Here is a 13,112-nt window from a genome sequence, read left to right as displayed (position 1 = left end):
ATTAACAGAACATTTGCCATTCTATTTCCCAAGAGTAAATCCGTGCTTTTTTCCTCTTAGGCTAAGATGAAGCTTTTGGTCCAGGTTCTGAACCATACACCAATCCATAATTTTTATGAGTTGCTAAAATAGAAAAAGTTGCTACCAGTGTTATTTATCAGAAGCAGCATGAAAAAAATACATGCATCTACTTTATATAGAATATTTAAATTACCTTTCAGTATGATCCTCTACTTCTATTGATTCTCAAATCACTACACTATTTCACCATAATAAACCTGACCAAAAAAAATGTTAAAATGAGTCATGTAAAATTCCTTACTTTTCTGGCATGATGAAGTGCAACAAAGACCAGAGCTCTTTGAGAGAGTTTTGCAGAGGGGTTCCAGTAATAAGAAGACGATGGTTAGACTTAAAGTCTATTAAAGTCTTGTACAGAAGAGAGTCGTCATTTTTTAAACGATGAGCTTCATCAACTCCTATGAATGCCCAATTCAGACCACCAAGGAATGACTTAAAGAAATGGAGGAGATGGGGAACATTATACAAATAAACACATTGCATATCTTCCCACATTTTATAATCAAGCTATAAACACCATCACTTCCTGGTTTGTTTTAATAACATACGGACTGCTATATGTTTTCATAATAATTATGGATTTTACATTTGTCAGATTCAATGAAGGGCTAAGCAAGCATCCTAAGAAAGCATAAATTAAGTTTAAAAGGAAAAAAAAATGGCCAAAAGTCTGACCCACATTGATTTTACGTAACAAAAAGAAAAAAAAATCACTATCGGTCTCTTCTTCCCAGCATGTACAACCAAACAAACCAAAAATGTTCTGTTTCCTGACGATCTATAAAAATTTCCATTTAGCATTAGAAGGCTCAACAATAACTCTGTGTACCACCACTATGAAGACAGCATTAATATATGTACACATACTACTGTATGCACAATAATAAAGGAAAACTATATGGGATTTCAGAGTTCTGTATCATGTTTGGGGTTAGGTTCTTTTCAGTTTATTGATGGTGGTCTGCAAAGAAGTAGAGCTCTTTAAGATGGGAGATAATTACAATAATGAGAATCCCAAGCAAACTGGAGAAAAAGAAGTGTTACTCACTTAAAGAAATGGAAAAAGGCTGAAAGCCTCACCACACATATAGAAAATGTAGAGGTGCTTAAAAAAATAAAATAAAAAAACCACACACACACACAAAAAAACCAAACCTAAACCATGCACTGTCACAGTTCCAGAAGAAAAGCTGTTACAACTTCCATAAATTTAATGGCCCACAACCAAGTACATGCAAGTCGAAAGACAGTTTTACACTGGCGAAATGATTTTTATCTCCTTGAAGTGCGATTACCTTATCCTTCAGCAAAATTTCATAGGTTGTTAGAAGTATGTTAAATTTTAATCGTTTGGTTTGTGGATGCATCCATTCATGAGTTCTTATCTACAAAAAGAATCAAATGAACTATAAGTCAAAGAAAAAAAAACAGTCTTGCAGACTGGGATGAATTTAAGTACTGCAGCAATGTTAATGTTTAATGACATACAATAATATGATCACAAAAGAGAAGCACAACATATTAACATACACAAGACTGAACTTCCCACCTGTCTAAGCACTCCACAAATATTTTGCTTAGACTTCTGAATAAACAGCAAAGAACTTCTACAAAACATTTTTTACTTTAATGGATAAGCTTACTAACATTCAGAACACACATTAAGAAAACAAACCAATAATCTTTCAGGAAATCATGACTGGCTTGCTTACCTATTTATTTTTACTATATACACCTAAATAATCATGACAGAAGATAATTTGTTTTCAAATGCAAGACCAAATTTTTAATCCTGTTCACTATTAAGCAGAAATGACATCTTCCACACACACTTTTATCAGATGAAAATCTAAGCTTTCAATTTGCATCTTAAATACATAGTGTTTCAGGAAGTATTTGCTCAGTCCTAACCAAAATATTGGAGATTAGCAGAGGAAAGGAATATGAAGTGAGTCTTGTTTATCTAAAGGCCTTTCCAATGATGGAGAGAAATACTTACCATGTTTCTGCTAGTTATATCTCCTAAGTAAACTACAGAATTCATCTGAGGAGCCCAAGTTTGAATCTCTCTTTGCCAAGATGTCAAGGTAGAAAGCGGCACAACCAGCAAGAAAGGCCCATACAACTGATGTTCATGAAACAGGTAGTTCAGAAAAGAAATTGTTTGTATTGTTTTACCCAGACCCATTTCATCCGCAAGAATACAGCTATTCCCTCTAAAAATAAAATAATAAAAAAAAAAATTAGATTTAGGGGATATGTAATGAGGGAGAGGCATTGGAGAAGAAAAATTATATTTTGAGCATAAAGACCATTCATACAAGTTTTCAAAATTTTGAAACTATACATCTTGAAGAAATGTATTTCCTTTGTTTTTCAATAAAAACAATTTCCAATTGCCCACCCCTACTTGAATTAAATTAACAAGATTAACAAAAAAGTTGCAAGCATTCCTAATGAGTCTTACTTTTAGAAGTGTAACATTTACGTTGACATTTCAGAAGAGTTTGGGTTTTCTGGCCTGAATGTTATTAGGTTTGTTGTTCAAAAATATGACTTACCTCTACATGAAATTGAAAGCAAAGCAACAAAAAGCTTAGCTGTTTTTTGAGAACAGCCACGAAAATTATAAGCTTTGGTACTACTTAGACCAAAAGCACTCCCCTCAGACCTCTACTTTGAGCTTACTTTATGAAACCCTCTACCTTCAAAACAAAATACAGAAAAATCTATTTCAAACTTTTACAAATACTTACAGTTTACACACAGAAAAACTTATTTCAGACTGTACTTACTTGCACCATGAGTGAGCAAGCCAATTCAAACCATTTAACTGATAATCTCTTAACTCCAAACTTTCATGTCCTCCAATGTAGGATGGTTGCTTCTTTAATGCAACAAACCTTGGCCTCTGTTTTAGAACCTGTCAGAAGCAAATTGATCATCAGTCCTACTACTGACTGAAGTTACCAAAATGTCTTCCTACAGAAAAAAAAAGCAGTAGGGATCTGCTGGGTCACAAGTCTACTCTTCACGAATCAACGAAAACTAGGCCATATAAAAACACAAGCAATTTCCAAGTTGAAATTAGTTTGATTGCTAATATAAATTTCATAATAGGAGTGACATTGCCTCACTCAAGACTTTACTTTTAAAATAAACTACAATACTAAACAAGCCCATCTTTGAAAGCCAGTAAAAATGTAGGGGACTGGTATCTACAAAAACCTACTCTTAGTAGTGATATTTTCCATATATATTACTATATATATTTATTAATATTCTGAACAACCTTCAAAAAATATTTCATAATATGTATCACCTGTCTGAATTCATATAAGACTTTCACATTTTAACTATCACTACTGATGTGGTGGCTTGAACCTGGCCAGCAGCTAAGCTGCCATCCAGTTGCTTACTCACTCCCCATCCCAGTGGGACACGGGAGAGAACTGAAAGAGTGAAAGTGAGAAAAACTTGTGGGTCAAAATAAACAGCCTATTGGGTGAAGTAAAAAACCCAACCAATCAAAACAAAACCCCACAACCAAAAAAAAAAAAAAAAAACAACACAAAAGTGACAGAAAGGGACTGACACGTCAATTTACCAGCAGACTGATGACCAGCAAGTGTCCAAGCAACAGCCACCTTCAAAGCCCCTGCTCAGCCCACCCAGTTTTATTGCTGAGCAATGAATTAAATGGCATGGAATATCTCACATGTTGCCAACACTGTTTAGGTCGGAAATGTAAAACACAGGCCATACAGGCTGCTATGAAGAAAATAAACTCCATCCCAGCCAGACACAGTACAACTCATTTTAAATCCATTGCAAATTACATACTCACCTTGCAATCCTTAAAGGGAGTGGTCTTGGACTGATTTCTGCTAAAGTACTCATCAATGCGTGCCTGAAACTTTTTGGCAATGAGAGCCCCATCTTCCCAGCTACATTCTGAATAAGGCAGACCTTGCCATTTACAATAGTAGTCTGGATAACCAGCTGCTGATTTCTGATTTGAATGAGCTGCAGAAACGCACCAGAGATGTCTGATCAGCATTTTACTTCTGTATCTTATGAACACACTCATTTTGGGTAATAAGACAACATAAGCTAGCTGCACAGCTCAGACCCAACAACTTTTCTCTTTACCTGAAGTTTTGTTTTAGATTGAAAAGTTAGTGATACTTACATTCCAAGTTTCCTAACTACAAATGCAACATACACGCAGTGAACATGCAGAATTCTCAACAGTTTTCTGTCTGCAAGTTTGTAACATACCAATTATTCTTTCCACTATCTGATATTGTTTATGGAGATCATCTGTAAGCTCCTGCTGGCAGTTATAATATTCCACATCTTCTGGAGAAGCATTTTTCAGCCTGTAATGGGAATTAATTTACAACACTTACTACACTTTATAGTTCTAAAATTAAGAAAATTTGGCAACTCTAAAGCTCCAAATGGAAGCATCACAAGAATGTTGCTTAGAGAGCTTCTTTTAAGGGACAACATAGAAATTCCTACTACAAAATTGTTGAATCTGGCCTAGGTTCTTCATCGTAAATGACTGAGAATGCTTATCAAGAGACACAATTACTACGGCTACAGGTAGTACTAATCATACAGCTAATTCAGCATACCTATTCTCAACAATAAGTAGTGCACTTTACAGAAATTTTTCATGGAACAGTATTCAGCGTGGCTCACTATTAGAATCCCTATAATTAAGTTGCTAAAAATTCCACCAGTATGCATTGATTATACTAAACATACTAATAAAACTGAACACTGAAAAGGTGACTTTAAAATGTATGTTTCTTCAGGTTTTTGTTCTCAGGCTTGAACCTCAGGTTTAAGCCAAGAAAACTGAATTCTTCAAAGTAATCTCAAATGGCTAATGCATCAAGAAAACATTCACCTCTGCAGCAGTTCCTGAAGAACTCTGATCAAACTGTAACAACAAAATTAGTAAAAGGTAAAATTTATTATTTAAACACTACCCATCTTGACAAAACTCCATTTATAACACACACTAAACTCAGGTTCAGACGATTACCTTAGACGAACAATTTAAGGAAGCTTCAACTTTTAAAGCTTTTGTCTTACTGTTGCGTAGAGGCTTGAAATTATGCCCTCAAAAACAGGTAACAGGTCTCAGAAACACAACAGAACACCTACATTGTTACAAACTAAGTATCATGGAAGTCTACATAAAAATATTCACCATCGTTTTGTTTCCTGATCCTTTTTCTTATAGTTGTCCAGCTTCTTCATTCCTTTAACATTTTGTTGCTTCAGAGTTTCCTCAGTTTCCCAAGTGTTATGGATATGTGACCAACCTTTCCATTTAATAAGATACTGTATTTCTCCTGGCTCCTTTGACTTTTCAAACCCAGCATTTGGGTCACCATCTGCCTCAACTGCATAGATGGTGGTTGCAGCACCCGTGGCTGAGAAAGAAACGACATCGACATCGTAAGCCTTAATTAAGTGTGCATTGTTGGAAGTTAACCAGTAAGAAATGTAGTGTAGAAAGCAATTACTGCTACTTTTGACTACTGTCTACAGATCTCTTGTCATTACTCTTATTTGAGCAGTTATGTAGATATGTTAACACATGCATAAGTAGTTAAAAGGCAATGAGAAAAAGCAACCAAAGCTTCTGCACCTAACCTACAAGATCTTATCCTTCCACATGAGAACTCTGGTTGCATTTCTAGTTTTTAAAGTCATCACCAGTAAATGATCCACTAATGCTGCTTGTTGTCTTCTGTTGCATTACTCTCATCTCTGAGCATACAAAAGACATCTGACATTATGCTTGGTCAGTCTTGACACATCAATAACTTACTACTAGGGATACTACAAATATATTTCTTCCTATACATGTTTTACTACTTTTTCTGCCTTTGTTATATTAACCAGAAAAAAAGTTAATTAAGTGCAGCCTGTATCACAGCTGAAGCATACTAGCAGTGGGAAACAGGCTCATTTCTGTGAGGACAGCCAGGTAAGAAAATGAGCCCAGCAAGCTGCTGGGGGCAGATAAAGCCACTGAGAGCGGCAACAGCAAAAACAACATCATCTGGGCAGGAAGCTCAGTTCCAAAGACTCTGACCACAACACACTACGTATTGGAGCAGGATACACTAGAATTCAGGACAGCATGGAGAAGAAAGTTGAGAGGAAGAAGAGCACAAGTTCTGAGATGGGTCAGAATGTTTAGACATTAGGTATAAATAATGAGGAAGGGTAGCTCTGAAGTGCAAGGGGCATACCGTTTGGGTGGGTTTTTTTAAGTGTGTTTATTTTTCTCATTAGAATCCTCATTTGCAGACTCAAACACATAAGCAGAACTGCTAGACACTGCATCCCATTGCTACTGGAAATATGACATGCCTACCGCTATTCACAAACTACTTTTAAGAGTTCACATGCAAATGCACCACTGAAATGTTAAATGCATTTTGTAGTCATTGCACTGTCTGAGACAATCTGTAAAGCAGTAACTGAAATCATAATCTCAGTGGTCCAGCCTTGACACCACCATCTTTCAAGGTTCAGGTTACTAGTCAGCTCTCCTATCTAGTCCACCTTCTCCACTCCACTGTATTTTATACCTATAAAGTATCACTAATCTGTGCAAACAGTGCCGTAACAATATGGTATGCATTTATGCAATACAGATCTATCTTCCACTTAATTTTTATTTTCTACTTGGGTATGCAATTCTACATTCTACTTTACAACACTTAGAAGGGACTTTAGAAAGGAACATCCTTATTAATATGAAAGATGAAACAAGATGACTTTTTGGTAACTTTAGAAGTATTGCTCTTTATAAACCTCACAGGTTACCTACAGCTGAGAACATTTGCTGATGTTGCACTATAATGCACTCCAGGATCTTAAGAACACACACACACACACAAAAAAAAAGAAAAATTAAAAAAAAGAACCTCCTTTTCGGCCAACTCGACTATCCATGAACTTCTCTATAGTTTCAAATTCATCTTCTTCAGGTTGTGGGACATCTTCTCCACAAACTTCCAGCAAATCATCAGAATCTGTCTTGGTTTCTTCAGCTTCTTTGTAACTAATATTGACTGTTGCCTGGCGACGAGCTCCCCTCTTATCATAATCATCATCATCTTCATCATCATCATCATCCTCCTCCTCTTCCTCCTCATCATCCTCTGATGAATCAAGTTGCCTCTTTTTTGGTCCTGCATTCTTTTTCCCACTTTTTGGCTTAATTCTTTAAGACACAACAAGTATGACACAACAATGATGTTTCAACAGGGACAACTATATCTTCTGTATTGCTTTCTGAATACATATTTCATGAATGCTCAGTTACTCCACTTTCAGTTAAAGCAGACAGGAAAAGGTATTCACGAGAAAGCATCACTAAATTAACACCTTATGTAGCTTTAAAAAAAACTATTCTTTTTAATAAGCATTGATATTTTCAATCACATATATAGTGATAGTAAATACTCAATTGCTTATTAGAAATAGTACCAGAGGATCCAAATGCATGACTTCTTACCTGCTTGGAGGTTTACGGCTTTTGACCTTGTTTTTTGGCTCATAGTCAGATTCACTCTCTTCACAACTGCTTTTGTCCCTATCTTCCTCTGATTCAGAATCGGAACCAGTTCCCGATACTGACCCTGATCCCGACATTTGCCAGTCTTCACTGTACATATTGAAAGACAAAAGAGTAACGTACATTGTTGTTTGTTTCCAAATCAGCTATTCATCCACAGCATATCTGCTGTGATTTCAACATTCACAGAAATAAAAATCTTGTAAAAGTTATTTCAGTTGATGATACAGAAAACTGTCATCAATGAATAACAGATAAATAAAAATGCCCAATGGCTTCAAAGGGAGTTGGACAAAGTTTTCTGTTATCAAGAGGTAGATTTCAAATCAAAAAAAACCCCAAAAACCTGGATTGCTATTTAAATTTCAGCATGAAGAAATCAGTTAATAGGACATTAAGAAACCAAAGCATTTAACAAGTCTAACTTGAAAGATACATATTTATCAGAACTTACACATGATCATATCATAAAGCCCTGTCATGTTATATTCCGGAGAGACCCATGTTGTCTAATGCCTATAGTCCCTGTGGCCCATGTGAAGAGCCAGCAACTTTGGCATAGGAAACAAAAAACAATAGACGCAGATTTGACAAACGTCCAGAAAAACTTGAGTTACAGCAACCTGTGAGTGGCACTGGCTCCCAACAGCTCCCTCCCACTAAGCTCCAAAATCAGTGTTTCACAACCAGGCAAGGTACTATGAGTAAGACACTTGTGACTGAGCAGCAGGATCTCCTTGTTCCTGCTTCACTGAGATCTTCTACTTTGCAACAGGAAAGATGTAACCACTGATGAACAGTATCTTGCCTCAAACTCTGACTTTATATAGGCAAACTTAATAGCTTCACAAAAAAGAAAGGGAAAAAAGTAAGTCCGGTATGCGTTACTGAAACATCTGTAAGTCTTTATACTAACACCAGGTTTAGGTCTGGGTGACCAAGGCACCAGAGCAGTAGTAATATTCAAAGCTGGAATATTACCAAGAAATCTATTCCTTAAATTTACAATCAGAAGGTCTAGGAAACATTGCTTTGATTCCTCTCTTCTTCTCTCTTTTCTGTCTTTCAGGACATTGGGTCATGGAGGAAACGACATTTCCATTGTTCCAGTCATCCAAAACTAACATACATGTATCTATCATACAGACAGCACGTGGTGAATGGTACAGAACATCTTACTAATATAATTCTTCTGCAAACAGTAAGTTAAAAAAATACTAACATAAATCCATCACCTGTATTAATTTGGAATTATGAAAAACAGATATAAAGCACCAGCCTCTAAGGCTTGATCATGTACCAAGTTACATATTGAGCAATCTCTGAATTGCATGTCAGGTAACAACTGCAGACATACTTGTTCCGAAGAGCCATAGGACAAAAATTCATGCACTGGATATATGAAGTACTTTGGTTATGGATTCCTAAACTTAAATATCTTCCTGTAATGGAGTATGCTATTAGATGCAATCGAATTCTTAACAAAAGACTCTGATTAACAGCTCATTGCTAGCAAAGTACCACTTTGCATGGCACTTTTTTCTTTTGCACCCCCACCTTTTTCTTTTTTTTTATCTACCATTTCTTTAAGATATATTGACAACCCTGAACACTGGAGGTGATTCATGAACTTGGAAAAAATGAATGATAGAACTGATCAATTTCTACACACCACTCACAAAAACACTAGTCACTGACTCTCACTGCCACAATAACAACATATAATCCTTCTCACAAACCTTTTTATCATTTAGAAGGAGTTTATTTGCAGTTCTTTGTTAGTAAATAAAGTTAATTACTATGTCCAAGGGGGGAAAAAAAGCAAAAAAACCCCACCCAAAATAATTTGGCATTATCTAAGGGATTCTGATTTAAATTTGTTGTACGACAACCTACTTAAATGGTTTCCGATTTCTACAAGAACTTTTAGGGAGGGCCTTCAGCTCAAAAATAAACTGCAACAAAGTCTTTTAAAAATAAAAACACCGATGACTTTTTAGTAGAGCCTCTAGCAACAGGACAACAGGTAATAGTTTTAAATTAAGAGGGTAGATTTAGATTAGACATTAGGAAAAAATTCTTTACTGTAAAGGTTGTGAGGCACTGGAACAGGTTGCCCAGAGAAGTTGTGGATACCCCATCCCTGGAAGTGCTGGAGGTCAGATTGGATGGGGCTGTTTGAGCAACCTGGTCTAGTGAAAGGTGTCCCTTCCAACCCAAACCATTCCATGAATTTATGATGAATGTTTTTGAACAATACTGCAGACTTTTGCTCAGAAATTAATGATATAGGTGTTCCTTTGAGAGTTTATTTTAAACATCCCAACACATTTCAAAAATTAGGAATACAAGATCAAGATGAATTAAAAAGGAACTTGAACTTTTCATATCTGGAGAAATGAAGCACATATTATAAGCATATGTCACTATGATGAAAAAATTTTGTGGTATTACTTGGGAAAGTATCTTACTCTTTATGTTTTTTCTTCTTGGTTTCACTGGATGAGTCATCTGGAGAATCTTCACTACTTGATGAGTCCTGGAGGTGATGAAAAAAACCCAACAATTCATTATCACAAAAAGAATGAAGTACTTCTTACACTAAAAAGATAAATCAGCTCCCACTTTCAAATTGGAGGCATATTGCTCATGTTTTACCCTCTTCATCCCCCACAATGTAGCTGTTAATGCAGAATGAGATAAATACTGCTGTTGTTTTTGTATTTATTCATCTATGAATACATTGTGCTAGCACAGCTCTAGAGAACATCACAAAAAAAAGTCTTAAAAAAACGCCATTGTGCCTACATAAAAACAGTCATGATTTAAGTTGTGCCAAGTTAATCAAGGTGATGGTTCTATCAATATCCTAATAAAATATCCCACCCTCAGGGGCTTTCTCACCTTCCATATGCTTTCACATTTAAACACCAGTTTAAGAAAATTTTGAGAATAGAATGTTTCTTCTTTCTCTGTGCTCAAAGAAAAAACCCTCTTAAAATTAGATTTCCTAAAACCAATCTCACTGGGATTAAGTTTAAATTTAGATTAAGTTTTATGCTGAAAAAATCTTTCAGAAGCAGTACTTAAACAACAGCTGTAAATTAATGTTTTAATGATAAGTGATTAACCTCAGTGTTTAAGTTTTAATGATGAACTGCTAAACAAGACAAAAATCAGAAATCCAACCAAAGGAGTATGACTACACTACACAGATTTTGTAATGGGAAAAAAACCCAAACTGCTTTATAAATAAAATCCATTTCATAGTCACTAGTGTCCTTAAAAGATCTTCCTACTGCACAAAGTCAACATTTCCTTAGTCTGTAATTCAGGTTTTAAAATACCTAAAATACACATGCCATTCTTAAACCATGAAAATTCTTTTGTAGTAACTGTTACAAATCTGCAAAAATGTAGTTTTCTGCTCCACACAGGATTTTTGAAAACCACAGCAGCTACCTTTATACAGAAACAAGTTAAAAAAATCTCAATAGCATTTTTAACTGTCTTTACCAAACTGAAGAAGCCAAAAATACAATGTAAGTCAGTACTGTGTGGCTTGAAAATTTTGTCCATACCTCACAGAGTATCTACCTAAAAATATCACATACCTGAGGGTGCTACAATTTTGGCACAACTCACTTGAAGATAAGTAACTAAAGTTATTTTTACTTTTCATACAAAAATGTCAGTTATTTGACGTTAATTTTATAGACTAAACACAGACTTTACACACTTAGGCAATGCAACCTGGCTGTGCATCATTTTATTCTAACATATGAGCCAATGAGAAGAGCATATTCACATCTTAAGTCTAAATTATGTTATTCACCTCTTCTGAACCACTGTCTGATGAGGCTGTCTTTTGTTGTTGCTGTTGTTTCTTCAGTACTGCCGATCTTTGCACAGCAAGTATACTTGGACTAGACTTCCAGAACTAAACAGGAATAGTGATGCAAGGGTCAGTTAACATAGTGGAAGTGTCTCAAATTTACTACATATTTACTTTTCCTGAGTTAGCATCACTGATATTGATTTTATCAATTAAATTATCACTACAAATCAATACTGCATGCACTAATATCAGATAGCTTTTTAAGATTTCTGCAGAACAGAACGTTATATAATAATTACCATGACAATTTCTACATCATGTTTAACAACAGCAGGTATTGTTAAGGTAAAACATTTATGAAGTAGATTTTTAAACTGACCCAGATAAACCCAATCAGACCACCGTGCTGGTATGTTTTTGTTTCATACAGTAATACTGAAGTACATGAACAAAAATATAGCAGAGATTCCTTAATGATCTTCAATTTTTGTGGTAACTAATGTATGACTAACTTTGTGGTTTAACCCCAGCCAGTAACTAAGAAACACACAGTCGCTCACTCACTCCCTGCCCCCTCAGAGGGATGGGGAAGACAATCAGGAAGGAATGTGAAACTCGAGGGTTGAGATAAGAGCAATTAAATAATTGAAATAAAATAAAAACAACAATAATCTTAATAACAATTATAATCAAAAGGAGGGAGAAGGGGACAGGAATGAAATTCAAAGGGAAGAGAGAAAAGAAAACAAGTGCTGCACAATACAGTTGCTCACCACCCACTGATCAGTACCCAGACAGTTCCTGGGCAGCAATCGGCAGGCCACAGCCAACTCCCCGCCGCCCCAACCCCCCCCCCCACCCCCCCAGTTTATATACTGAGCATGACGTCCCATGGTATGGAATATCCCTTTTGGCCAGTTCAGGTCAGCTGTCCTGGCTGTGTCCCCTCCCAATTTCCCGTGCCCCTCCAGCCCTCTCGCTGGCAGGGCCTGAGAAACTAAAAAGTCCTGGACTTGGTATAAACATCACCTAGCAAAAAGTAAAAACATCAGTGTGTTATCAACAAATCCAAAGCACAGCACTGCACCAGCCACTAAGAAGAAAATTAACTCTACCCTAGCTGAAACAGCACACTTCCATAAAAATGGTCTGCCACTCCAGCTAAATTCATGCAACACAGGAGAGTGCAGGTAATTTTGGCCTACTGGATATAACAGATTTCTAAACATCACTTTTTCCTGATTTTAGCTGATTTACTGACAAAAGAAGCCAACTGTATGTAAGCTTGAAATTTTACACGATCATTTATTGATACATTTATTGAAATTAAGCATTAGAGAAACAACATAAAAAGTTGAATTTCGGAAATAAAAACACTATGTGTGCTTTTTGTCTTCCAGAAGTTTCAGTAAATTAGTGTATGCTTCTGCACAATGCAATTTAGGTAAGCATTTAACTCAAAATACTTACAAATGTTAGGATTTTATAAGCGTCAGTTCAAGCACTTACCCGTGATAAACTTAGCTCCATGTTTAAAACACCCAAGCACATGCATTCACTAAGCCAAGCAAGTTAAAA

General features: G+C 35.9%; 1 protein-coding gene across 7 annotated transcripts in view; it reads right to left on the bottom strand.

The window, feature by feature from the left end:
• Window positions 1–13,112, bottom strand: part of CHD1 (chromodomain helicase DNA binding protein 1) — a 58,701-nt gene that overhangs the window by 28,497 nt on the left and 17,092 nt on the right. For all 7 annotated transcript variants that reach the window (XM_056325711.1, XM_056325707.1, XM_056325706.1 and 4 more), the window contains 11 exons: window positions 11,532–11,636; window positions 10,168–10,235; window positions 7,637–7,786; window positions 7,044–7,342; window positions 5,309–5,534; window positions 4,363–4,463; window positions 3,929–4,107; window positions 2,877–3,004; window positions 2,081–2,297; window positions 1,377–1,466; window positions 323–513 (listed from right to left, as the gene is read on the bottom strand). In XM_056325711.1, coding sequence (XP_056181686.1) covers window positions 323–513; window positions 1,377–1,466; window positions 2,081–2,297; window positions 2,877–3,004; window positions 3,929–4,107; window positions 4,363–4,463; window positions 5,309–5,534; window positions 7,044–7,342; window positions 7,637–7,786; window positions 10,168–10,235; window positions 11,532–11,636 — 1,754 coding nt within the window. The remainder of the gene's footprint in view (window positions 1–322; window positions 514–1,376; window positions 1,467–2,080; window positions 2,298–2,876; window positions 3,005–3,928; window positions 4,108–4,362; window positions 4,464–5,308; window positions 5,535–7,043; window positions 7,343–7,636; window positions 7,787–10,167; window positions 10,236–11,531; window positions 11,637–13,112) is intronic.

Source organism: Falco biarmicus, chromosome Z (genome assembly GCF_023638135.1).
Source record: "Falco biarmicus isolate bFalBia1 chromosome Z, bFalBia1.pri, whole genome shotgun sequence".
Classification (NCBI taxonomy): Eukaryota; Metazoa; Chordata; class Aves; order Falconiformes; family Falconidae; genus Falco; species Falco biarmicus.
This window is presented reverse-complemented; position numbering and strand designations above follow the sequence as displayed.